This window comes from Petaurus breviceps, unplaced genomic scaffold (genome assembly GCF_028583685.1).
Source record: "Petaurus breviceps papuanus isolate PSGF00001 unplaced genomic scaffold, PetGlider_PUasm1.0 91133, whole genome shotgun sequence".
NCBI lineage: Eukaryota > Metazoa > Chordata > Mammalia > Diprotodontia > Petauridae > Petaurus > Petaurus breviceps.
In genome coordinates this window covers 11,967,744-11,980,380 of record NW_027187419.1, presented here as the reverse complement: position 1 = coordinate 11,980,380, position 12,637 = coordinate 11,967,744, and the positions used below count along the sequence as shown (strand labels likewise).

General features: G+C 35.6%; 1 protein-coding gene across 1 annotated transcript in view; it reads left to right on the top strand.

Moving 5' to 3' along the window:
* DDX10 (DEAD-box helicase 10) overlaps positions 1-12,637 on the top strand; it is a 369,841-nt gene that overhangs the window by 214,214 nt on the left and 142,990 nt on the right. Inside the window, exon 14 of the mRNA XM_069080286.1 lies at positions 12,285-12,401. Within this exon, the coding sequence (XP_068936387.1) occupies positions 12,285-12,401 (117 nt within the window). The remainder of the gene's footprint in view (positions 1-12,284; positions 12,402-12,637) is intronic.

Below are 12,637 nucleotides of genomic sequence, written 5' to 3'. Positions count from 1 at the left end.
CATTCAAAAATTTTCCTTAATAGTCATATTGTGAAAGAAAATATGGACTAAAAAAAAAACCTCAAAAAAAAGTTAAAAATGTATGCTTTAATCTATATTCATGCACTATCAAATCCTTTCTCTGGGGATGGGTAGCATTTTTCATCTATAAGTCCTTGAGAGTTGTCTTGGATCATTGTATTGCTGAAAATAGCTAAGTCATTCACAGCTGATAATCTTACAATATTGCTGTTACTTTGTACACAGTACATTTAGCTCTGCATTAGCTCGTGCAAGTCTTTCAAGGTTTTTCTGAGAGCATCTTGTTCATTTCTTATAGAACAATAGTATTCCATCACAATCACATACCACAATTTGTTCAGCCATTCCCCAATTGATGGACATCTCAATTTCCAATTCTTTGCCCCCAGAAAAAAGCTACTCTAAATAATTTTGTACATATAGGTCCTTTTCCTTTTTTTTTTTTTTATCTCTTTTGGGATACAGACCTGGTAGTGGTATTGTGTGCATGGTTTTATAGCCCTTTGAGCATAATTCCAGATTGCTCTACAGAATGACTGAATCACTTCACAACTCTACCAATATTGCATTAGTGTCTCATTTTCCCCACAAGCCCTTCACCTTCTGGAATATCATATGCCAAGCCCTCTGATCCTTTAATGTAGAAGTTCCTAAATCTTGTCATCCTGACTGTGGCTCTGTGATATTCAAATTGTTTCTTTCTAGCTGTTTGTAATATTTTCTCCTTGATCTAGGAGCTCTGGAATTTGGCTATAATATTCCTGGGAGTTTTCATTTTGGGATCTCTTTCAGGAGGTGATCAGTGGATTCTTTCCATTTCTATTTTACCCTCTGATTCTATAATATCAGGGCAAGTTTTCCTTTATAATTTCTTGAAAGATGATGTCTAGGCCTTTTTTTATCGTGGTCTTCAGGTAGTCCAATAATCTCTAAATTATCTCTCCTGGATCTCTTTTCCAGGTCAGTTCTTCCAATGAGATATTTCACATTGTCTTCCATTTTTTCATTCTTTTGGTTTTATTTTATTGTTTCTTGACTTCTCACAATTTGCTCCATTGTAATTTTTAAGTAATTATTTTCTTTTGTGCCTATTTTCTATTTGACCAATTCTGCTTTTTAAGGCATTCTTCTCCTGTTTGGTTTTTTCTATCTCTTTTACCATTTGGTCTAATCTGCTTTTAAGGTATTTTCTTCAGTATTTTTTTGTGTCTCATTTACCAAACTGTTGACTTGTTTTTCATGATTATCTTGCATCACTCTCGTTTCTCTTTCCAATTTTTCCTCCACTTCTTACTTGATTTAAAAAATCATTTTTCAGCTCTTCCATGGCCTGAAATCAATTCATATTTTTCTTGGAGGTTTTGGATGTAGGAGCTTTGACTTTATCTTCTTCTGAGTGTGTTTTGATCTTCCTTGTCACCATAGTAACTTTCTACAGTTAGAATTTTTTCTGTCTGCTCATTCTCCCAGCCCATTATTTGATTTTTAAACTCTTGTTAAAGTAGGGCTCTGCTTCCTATGTAGAGGGGAAACTGCCCTAAGCTTCAGGGTTTTTGTGCAAGCTATTTTTAGAAATACTTTTAGGGACCTGTAAGCTTTCATTTCTTCCCAGGTGGTATGATCTAAGGAGAGGTGTTTACTACTCTCCTCACCTGTGCTTGACCACAAGCACTCTTTTCTGCCATGGGGCTGTGAGGAAGGTCCCCATTCCACTGTGGCCACAAGCTTTGTTGTGCTAGTACTCCTTCTGGCCCTGGGATAGCCTCCCAGGACTGGGGCCTGGGTCTGAGAATGAGCAAAGCAACGGAGTCCTGCCTCTTTGCTAGCAAAGAGACCCCTGTAATCTCATTCTGCCTAATTGTTCTACCCCTTACCATTTGTGGGAGGAGAGGTCTAGAAGCAGCCACCACTGTTGCTGCTGCTGATTTAGTCACTTTCAAGGCCTGCTCCTGGTTTGCTGGGGCCTAGTCTGTGCTGGTGCAGCCTGCACTGGACTGTGCTCTTCTCTCACCTTGGTGTAATAGTCCTTTCCTGCTGGCCTTCTAAGTTGTTTTGGACTGGAACATTTTTTCACTGTCTTTTTGTGGGTTATGCTGCTTTGGAATTTGTTTAGATTCACTATAGGTATTTGGAAAGGTTTGGGGGAGTCCCTTCCTTTACTGCACCATCTTGGCTTTGCCCCTACTTCATTGTTTTAAAAATAATTCCATGAGGTAGATAATGTGATTATTATTAGCCAGTTTTATAGAGGAGGAAGAAATAGAAGTTCAGAGGAGTGATATTACAGCCTCAGAATTATTGATAGAACCAGGGCTTGAATAGCGTATTTTCTGACCTTAAACCTATGATCTTTCCACCCCATCAAGATGATTTTCTAATTGGACACCTTACAACCCTGCCACCTCTAGGACAGAGACAGTGCCGCTGGTCCTTAGCCCTTTTATCTATATACATTTAATACACTGTTTTAAGTGGTAAATGCTTCACATGGCCCATACACACTGGACTTTACTCCCTGGTTATTGCATCAGCTGCCTTGCCAGCATACCTTCCTTGTGGTCCTTTTCCTCATCACCTACTTCCCACCACGATATTATTATTCTACTATATACCTTTAATCACCCTTCTTGTAACTTTCCAAACCAAAAGACTTTTCCCTGACCACCATTGCCCTTTACACTTTGTCGCCTCCAATTAGAATGTACCCTCCTTGAGGGAAGGGAACTTTTGTTTTTATATCCCTATCACTTAGCACAGTGGCTTGGAATATAAGTGCTTTCTCATTCATCAGTTAGTAATTCATTTAGTCTTTTGCCCAATTCTCACTCATCTGGACAACAAAGGTGACAGTGAACCTTGTGTTAGGAGTAGTATTGTTTTTCATGACAGTATAGGTAAATATATAAAGGAATAAAAATCAATGAGACAAGTCTAGAGACCAAAAGAAATTGTTGTTTTTCTGCTTTATGTTCAAGAAATTAACTTCACAATAAAAAGATGAGGTAGGTGTGATTAGATTGTAGTTTATCTCAAAAAGATCCTGGAGTTTTAGTAGACCTTGCAATTTGGATATGAATACATGTCCAGAAAAGCTAATATGATCTTAGTCTACAGTAATAGGAAAAAAAAGTATTGCTTTCAAATAAATGAGATAATTTTGTTATATTTTACTGTGTTCAGAGATCTTTTGGAATGCTTTCTCCCCAGTTCTGGATACTGCATTTTTTTTTAAGGGAAGAGGGAAGCTAGAAGAGAAGCTAGAAGAAGGCTTCCAGGATGATAAAAGGCATCTAGTTGGTGCTAAATAGAGATCAGTTGAAGGAAGTCAGGATTTTTACATTGAAAAGATGAAACACATCTGTCTTCAAATTCTTTCAGTCTTTTGGAAAGAGGATTTCATTTGTTCTTTAACCTCTTGGAGCAGAACTAGAAACCATGCATGGGTCAACATTATAAATAGGCAAATTTAGGCCCCATGTCAGGAAAATCTAATTAGAACTCTATACCAAAGTGTAATTATCCATTTTAGGAGATTGTGGAGGTTTTGCAAAAGCTGAATGATCATTTGTTGAGTACATTGAAGTGGAGATTCTTTTTCAGGGATGAATTATACTAGATGGCTGCTGATGTTCCTTCCAGCTCTAAAGTTCTGAAGTGCCATTATTATTACTAAAGCCTTCCCCAAAGAAAAGAACTTTTTTTGTGTAGTCAGAAAATGAATTAGGAAAATATGAAATTGTTCTCATTATTCTCATTGGCCTTTCTTAGTGCTTTACACATAGTAGAAGTTTAACAAATGTTAATTGAATTGAATCTTTAAAGGCTCTCTGTACTCCTTTTGCTAAATGACCAATAAGATCTGCCTTCTTGATCCAGAAGCATTTATTTTCAGTGTTTCCATTTGTTCTAAAATGTTAAGTGTAGCTCATGATAGAGAATTAATGATAGTTGGGTTCCTGCAGAGTGGCAAATTAGAAACTATAACAAATTGCTAAACTTTCAGTATGTTTTAAAGGCTTAATATTCATTATGAGAGAAATCAGCTTTTCTTCCTGCTGCTCCAAGTTTTGTGGTTATGTCTCATAAAATCTGGAAGGATTCTATAAAATGCAAGGAGGAGGGGAGAAATTTTGGTTCAATTTGGAAGCTAGTTGAAATTAAATTGATACTGTCATTGCTTATTATCTGTGATGAAAAAAAAAGGCAAAAATGTGTATATCAGACTCCATTTCTCCAAATTGCTTTCAGCTGCCTGCTTCCTAATATAGAAATATTTATTAAAAGTGGCAGGTTAAAAATTGGATTCCTAGGGCAAAACATGTTTGGTTCTATAGTTTTGTTAAAGAATAAAGAAAATATATATAGGAATTTGCTTACATAGTAACGTCTTTTAGAGAATTATCAGTCAAAAAGGTAGAATACTCTTCAGTTTTATTGGCTGAGGGAAAATTTCCCAAAAAACATTTGCTTGACTGAAATATAGTCTTGGAATCTCTCTTTTGTCTTAGATACTGTTTTTATGAATCTTTGTAGTTATTAAAGTCTTACCTGAGAGCAAGGATAATCAGGTTAGGAGACTCTAGTAATGATGACTTCAGTTTAAACATCATTTATTTATCATCTACTATATTGGAGGGGCTTCTGGGGTACAGAAAAATGAACCCACAGGGTGTCTATAATATATTAGTGAACATAGGACATTTTTACAAATAATTCATTATAACAGGTTGGTCTCTGAGGATACAAAGACAAAAATTAAATAGAGCCTGCTCTCAAAGAGCTTACATTATATCTAAGGAAAGAAAAGTATACGCACTGTGTAAAAAGTATGTACAGAATAAATAGAGTAAGTAGTTTTGAATGAATCTGAAAAGGCCTCTTTTAGCAGGAGGACACTGGAGCTGAACTTTGAAGGAGTTACAGGTTCTAAGGTATGATGAGGAATTGGAGAACATTGCTGGAATGGGAATTCATTCACCTGTACAGGAATTCACCTGTACAAAGGCTAGAGGGAAGGAGGTGGAATTTGTGGAGGAAAAAGAAGGAAGGTCATTTTGCCAGAAATATAGATTGAATGAAAAGAGGTAATGTATAATCAGTTTGGAGAGGCAGGAGGGAGGTTGTGAAAGGACTTATCCTAGGAGCATAGTGCTTTTAAGATTTATATATTCCTTTTGAAGTTGATAACAGCTTTGAGAGGTAGAACTATAAGTAATATTATCTCTGTTTTAAAGGGGAGAAAACTGAATCCTGGAGAGGTTCTGACAGCCCATCATTGAATAGAGATCAAGGTAGAATTCACACCCAGGTCTTCCTGATTTCAAATCTAGAAACAGAAGTAGTTCTGGAGAACAAATCTCAGGGAGAAGATGATTCATTCCATTTTGTTTGAGTTGAGTTGTTTGAATTGAAATTTTAGTGCTCCATATTGCAGACGATATTGTTCCGATGTATTACGGTTCGGCATTGTAGGACCTTCTAAATGAAATCCAAAATTATGCAAAAAGTTCATTGAGCTTATTCATATAGAAAATACCAAGTAGATGAAGAATACCTATTTCTAGGCTCTGTATGGTATGAAATGTGATGGACACTTCTTATTGCAAGTTGTTTAATGCATGTATTTTGAATGCACCTTGAAAATGGCACAGTGAACTGGATCCAAAATTGAGTAGAGGAGTGAAGACCAGATTGCTTTGGGGAAATTGAGCAATGCTTTTAATTATCCTGAGTTTTCTCCCAAACAAAAATACCTTTTAATATCAGTGTTCTTTCAGTGATGTGTCTGAGAGTCATATAATACCATAAACTCCGAAGAATTAAAATTGTGGGTCACTAAAAGGATAGAGAGTTACATGATATGGTGTAGATAGACTTTAGCCTCTGATGAAAAAGAATTGCACAGGAGAAACAGTGTGAAAGGATATGATTAGAATTATATCTAAATGGAAAAGGAGGTCAACAAGTTATGTTATGAGGGTATAGAGAGCTGATAGTGCATATGTTTCATTGGAACCTATATATTGTCAGGAGATCTAGTGGAAAGCCTCTAGCCCAGGGGTGGAGAACCTGTGGCCTCAAGGCTACAGACCTCTAAGTCCTCAAGTAGGGTCCTTTGTCTTAATCTAGACTTCACAGAACAAATCTCCTTAATAAAAGGATTTATTCTGTAGAACTTGAACTCAGTCAAAAGGATGTACCCAAGGACCTAGAAGTTCACATGTGGCCTCCAGGCCTCAGGTTCCCCACCCCTTCTGTAACAAACCCTTGTCTGGGGCATGAAATGGACAAGAATCATACAAGAGGATAAAACATGGATGTGTTGCAAGCTGCACTGATGGAAGGAATATCTGTGTCCCTGGGGTCATAGCAACACAAGCCCTAACCCTCTTCTCTCCCATTGCTGCTTTGTGTAAGTGATTGCCACTAGGTGTCATGCTAATGCTGGCTTAGATTAATTAGAACTCATATTTGTAAAATATTCATGAGATCACGTGGTCCATTATTAAAAAAAACTTTGCGCACCCCTACATTAAACCATTATTTTTCTTAGCTTTTATTAAGCCCTGACTGATATTTTGTGATGCTTATAAGTATTTTGATGTGAGTATTCAGATTGTTAAAATTTTCAAAGTTTAACCTTTTGTCCACTCAGATAAAAAGATAGTTTATTGCAATTGACTGATAAAAAACCAGGCAACATGCTTATTTGTAGTGTTGTTTTAGAGTCATTCTATATCTTTTAGTTGGTAATATCAAACACTTCGTAGGTGTAAATTATGGATGAAGGAACAAGAAGATTAAAGCTGAGGCAATAATATAAGAAGCAACCTGTTTAGGGATGTTGTTAATACAACTTTTTTAAGTACTCAGTTGACTGGAATAGTAGGCTGAATTTTAAAAGTTGAAATTTTATCAGAACACATGTAAGTCCTCCAGAATGTATCTTAATAGTAATAATGATAGTGATGATTATAATAACTGATATTTACATAGGATTTTAAAGTTTGCAAAGTACTTTATACAGTTTATTTCCTTTAATCTCAGTAAGAGATAGGTACTACTTATGAGATATGTACTACAGCAGTTACTGCCCTCATTTTATAAATGCTGAAATACCCTTAGAGGGGTGAAATGATTTTTCCCAGGGTCACAGAGTAAGAATCAGACTGAATTTGAACCAAGGCCCTGACTGTGTGTGTGTGTGTGTGTGTGTGTGTGTGTGTGTGTGTGTGTGTGTCCATTATTATGTTTGTGTCATTTAGTTGATGTAAGTTGATTTAGTTGATGATCTCTGATACTGCAAATCAATTCCTTCTCTGTAACTTAAGAGTCTTTGAGAGTTGCCAACAGCATTGAGAGGTAAAGTGACTTTCTTCGGTGTCACAGAGCCAGTATATGAAGGGTAGGACTTAAACCCAGGTCTTCCTGGCTCTGATGCCAGCTAATTCTTTATCTACTATGTTATGCTTTCAGTTCTCCTTGTCACATTTTATGGGGGAGCTGGGCAAGCAGATGCAGGTTCAGAAGAGGGATTCCAAATGGAAGAACTGGGACTGTTTAACATAAAAGAGACTGGGCAGTATGGGAGGAGCTGAGGGAAGCACTGTCATGTGCCACAGTAATTTGACAATAACTCAGAATACATAGTTCCACTAAAATCCTCCTCAAAGCTTCCATACAAGGTGAAGGTATGCAGGGCTTCTTCAAGCCAGTGGTAGAAAAACTGAAGCTTTGTCAGCTTCTACCAAGTTGGCATTGGGAAGAGTTTCAATGGCAGATGGGGACAGATTCTGTGTCTGTGCTTTGAAGACTAAATAGCTAAATGTGAAGGAGGCTCATCATCAGAAAGTTGGCCACAGGTAAAATAGGGGTGTGAAATAGTTGTTTGATGCTTTAGTGAAGAGTATACCCGTCCCATTGAAATCATAGAATTTAGTTATAGAGGCTATAACCTCTATAAATAAACTATGTCATCTATTATCTCATTTTATCCTTGGAACACCCTTGTTAAGAGTTGGCATATTGTATGTTATCTTCTTGCTTTGTTTTTGTTAATGGGGACTAGGACGAAAGGGAATGCCCTGCCTCTTATCATACCTAGTCCTTCTCTCTTTCCCACTTCTATTTTTTTATTTCCAAAAAAGAAAGCAAAGCCCCTGTAGAAAATATGCATAGTAAAGTAAAATAAAATCCCACATTGACTATGTACAAAACTGTATCATTTTGTGTCTTGTGCCCATTGCCTTTCTTTCAGGAGATCAGTGGCATCAGTACTTTGGTTGGTCATTTAATTTTGTAGAGTTCTTAAGTCTTCTGGAGTTGGTTTTTCTTTATACTGTTAGAGGTTTTTAGATATTGTGTTCAATTTTGGGAGTCAAATTTTAGAAAAGGCATCAATATGATGAATACTAGATGTATAATCTGGAAGGAAACAAGCATTTATTAAATACCTACTATGTGCCAGGTACTAAAGATAAGCACTTTTCAAATATTTACTTATTTGATCTTTACAACACTCCTGAGAAGTAGGTGCTTTTGTTTCCCCCATTTTACAGTTGAGGAAATTAAAGTGGATAGGTTCAGTGACCCTTGCTTAGAATCATGCCACTAGCAATAACAGAATTTGAACTCGGGTCTTCCTGACTTTTAATTCAATGCTCTATCCCATGTACCACTTTGGAATTACTTGGGGCCAGTGTCCTACCTTGGACCCTTCATACCTGGGTGACAGTGGGCCAGTCCTTAACCTCTCTAAGTCTCTTTCTTCTGTTAAAAGGAAATATTAATACTTACAGTAACTACCTAACTTTAAGGGTCGTTGTGAGGCTCAAATGAGATAATGTATGTAAGATACATACATTGAATGTATTTTATATATCATCATCAGTCATTTAATCTGCAGGAAATCATTCACAGAATAACAAGGATAATGAAGGGACATGAAACCATGTTTTATGAGTTTTGGTTGAAGGACCTGAGCATTTTTATTCTAAAAAAGAGGAGTTCTAGAAGGACCAGAATCTCACTTTTCAAATATTTCAGTAACTTTTAATGAGAAAGTATGTCTTTTTTCCCAAGAGGGTAGAACTAGGAATGATGGGTGGAAGTTATAAGTCAGGTTTTCAGCTGCCCACAAGAGAAAAAGTAGAATTTTCCTAAAGTAGTTGAAATAGGTTTATTTTGATGTCCCTTCTAACTTAGATTTCTTGGATTTTTGTGCCTCTACCATTCCATCTAGAAAACTGTCTTAAAAAAAAAAGTGGGATAGTGAAAGCCTGAGTTATTGGAGAAATACGGTTCCAAGAAGTGGAAGTCTAGTGGGAACCAAATATTAATTCCTCTGCTCTTAAATGTTATCCAGAGGTCTGGTGGCTTAAAGATAATGTTAATAAATGATTGCTTAGCTCTGCTTTTAGAAGCATGGTTTACTGATGGAGATCTAGTGTAAAATATGACTCTTTGGAGCTATACTTCACATCTAAAATAATTCATTTTTTTGGGTCAAATTTCTAATGGAGAGTAAATGTCATTAATTTCTTGATTATAAATTGATTTGTGGTCTCAGAAATGGATAAGTAAAATTAAATGCTTTTACAGCTTCATACAGTTTTTGGTTATAATGAAATAAATGACTGCTTTGGGAAAGACGCAGGAGAGTAATAGTAAGTTGGTTAGAAACAGCTAGGAAACACAACAATTTGTGACAATGTCGTTTCTAGGACTTAAATCACTATACAAGTATAAATGCAAGATGTGGCTGTTAAAATATTTAGAATAACAGTTTCCCAACTTTTATAATTAATTTTAAGCTATTGAAACTTAAAACTCCGCTAAGACTTTTGAGACAAACTTTATATTAACATTTCAAAAATCTGACTTCCTTTGGGCAAAATTATCAATGTTTTATGTTTTTTTTTTTGTTGCTTCAAAGCATTTTCATGTTTATTGTAATTAACGTCTGCTTTCTTAAATGAATTTTTACCTTCGTGTGAGTGTTCATTACCATATAGTAAATGTTACTAGTCATCCAGCTAATTCAGGGAAGAGTTTTTAAATGCCCACTGTGTACAAAGTATTTTGCAGACACTGTAGTTATGTTACTGTGACAAAAGCAAAATGAAAAATGAGCCTTTCCCTCTAAGAACTCACATTGACAAAGGTATAAAAATACAAGGTAGTTGTTAATTGTTTAGTGCTGTCTTCTTTATTAAGTCCAAAGGGCCATTTTCCCCCTCAAGTTTGACCTTATTTGTCTCCTAGTTGATTTAATATTTATTACATTTTATTGATATGTTTTTATATTATAGAAATCTACAGATTACCCCCACTCTGTGACATGGCTCTTGTAGCAAAGTAAAACAAAAAAAATTAATAATACAGTGACCTCATCTGACAGTACATATAACATTTCACATATGTAGCAACCTTTCCTGTTTTTCAAATTAATACATGTGTATTTTCTCTTCCTTCCTTCCATCCATTTGGTGGTGGGGAGGAAAGGAAAGAAAAGTAAATTTCTTATAACAGATATGAGTGGTTCTCATTCTGAACCCTCTAAACATTTATCATTTTTCTTTTTCATCATCTTTGCCACTTTGATGGGTATGAGGTGGAATTTTAGAATTGATTTAATTTCTGATTCTCTTAGTAGTGATTTGTAGTATTTTTTTTTTTTCATATAACTACAGATAAGCTGCATTTCTTCCCTTCAGAGCTACTGGTTCTTACTCTTAGCCTATTTTATCATTTGAATAATGACTCTTTTTCTTATAAAATTGAATCAGTTCCTTATATATCTTAGAAATAAGACCTTTATTGGAGAAACTTATTGCATATTTTTTGGCAATTAATTGTTTGCCTTTTAATCTTAGCTTTATTGGATATGTTTGTGCAATGTTAATACATCACTAATTAAGTACATAACTTTTTCAACTTATATAGCAATTTCCATGACCTGGATAACAATCATTTAAGAAGAAAAAAAAAAGACTTTTCTCTAGAGTTCTGGCCTTTCTTTCTTTCTTTCTTTCGTTCGCAATTGGGGTTAAGTAACTTGCTCAAGTTTACAGGGCCAGTTATTTTGTGTGGGTGCCAAGTATCTGAGGCCAGAACCAATCCTGGGTCTCCCAACACTGGGGCCGGCTCTCTTACTTACTGTGCCACCTGGCTGCCCCGAGTTCTGGCCTTTCATATGAGAGTGTATTTATTCTAACACATTGCAAGAGACAATCCTACTCCTACTTGTATATGTTACTGCCTCTGTGTGTAACTTGCTCATTTGTGGACAAGTGTTTTGATTAGTCTGTTCTAAAACTTTAGAAATATTGTTGCTTGTTAGGGCTATTAGGTTCTATATAAACAGAATAAACTCCTGCTCAGATCGAACTAATCATCCCCCTTTGCTTCTTTTTAAAGTCATTCACAATTCAATGTCGTAAGGGTTGTGAAAAGTTGGGTAGTAACAGTTACATATCTCACTTATAATCTTTTGGTTTTCTCTGAAGGACCTTCTAATGTTTTTTTGATCATTCTGCTTAGCACAAACCAGCATGACTTTGCATTTCTGATATAGCCTTCAAAATGTGTTGACTTTCATCTACTCTAAATGGTTTCCTGAACTGAGTCGGGACTAAACTGTCATCCTTTAAGCCTTGTTTTTGTGAATCACTTTTTTAGAATAGCTTGTTTGCAGTTAACCTTTCTCATTTGTGGTTGCTTAATGAATACAGTCTGAAGGATAGAGAATTGTAATTGTATTTTGTGTTACATTTTACTATGCAAGTATACATTTTTATCAGATTTTTGAAATATCTCATCTTTAAAATAACAATCACACCTGAGAAATTTTATTTGAAGCAGCATTTTACTTTATGTTGTTGCTCTCGTTTATCTTTTCTGTTGTGCAGAATATCACATATGTATAGAAATATTTTTGTTTGGGCTTAATCAGGATTTCCTAAAATCATCAGTGAGAAAGGGAACTTAAAGGCCATCTTGTCCAGCCTTCAGTTTCCTTCCTACACTTTCCAGGGCGGGTATGTTTTATAATCATTTGACCTCTGCATAAGCACATTCAATTACAGTGAACTCATTGCTTCTCAAGCCAACATTTTCCATTTGTGGACAGCTTTTATTGTCTTTCTTCAGATGCTTGATTTCCTAATGACATCCCACTTTTGGAAAGAACACAGTCAAATGTTAAATTATTTTCATAAAATAGTCATTTGGTCAACTATCTATGTCTTTTTCTTTTCACACAGAAGAAACCACCTAATTCTAGCATCAAGAAAAAAGCAACCAAAGTGACAGAAGCAAAAAAAGTGATGAAAAGGAAATTTAAAGTGAATACAAAAGTCACCTTTAGTGAAGATGGGGAGGTAAGCTTCTGTAAATACTCTGACAAATAGCTGTATTTAGAAGAGGAGGAATTTACTTGACATTAACTATATATTAAACATGTAGTTTCTAGAGCACATCTGGGGTGGCTCTAACATAGTGTTTTCTGAACTTTATGGTATACCACAGGCAAATGAAACTGTCTCTCAAATGACTACAAGTCTAATAAGAATGACAAAATTGCCTTTCTTCTACTTCTACTAAAGAAACTAGCTAG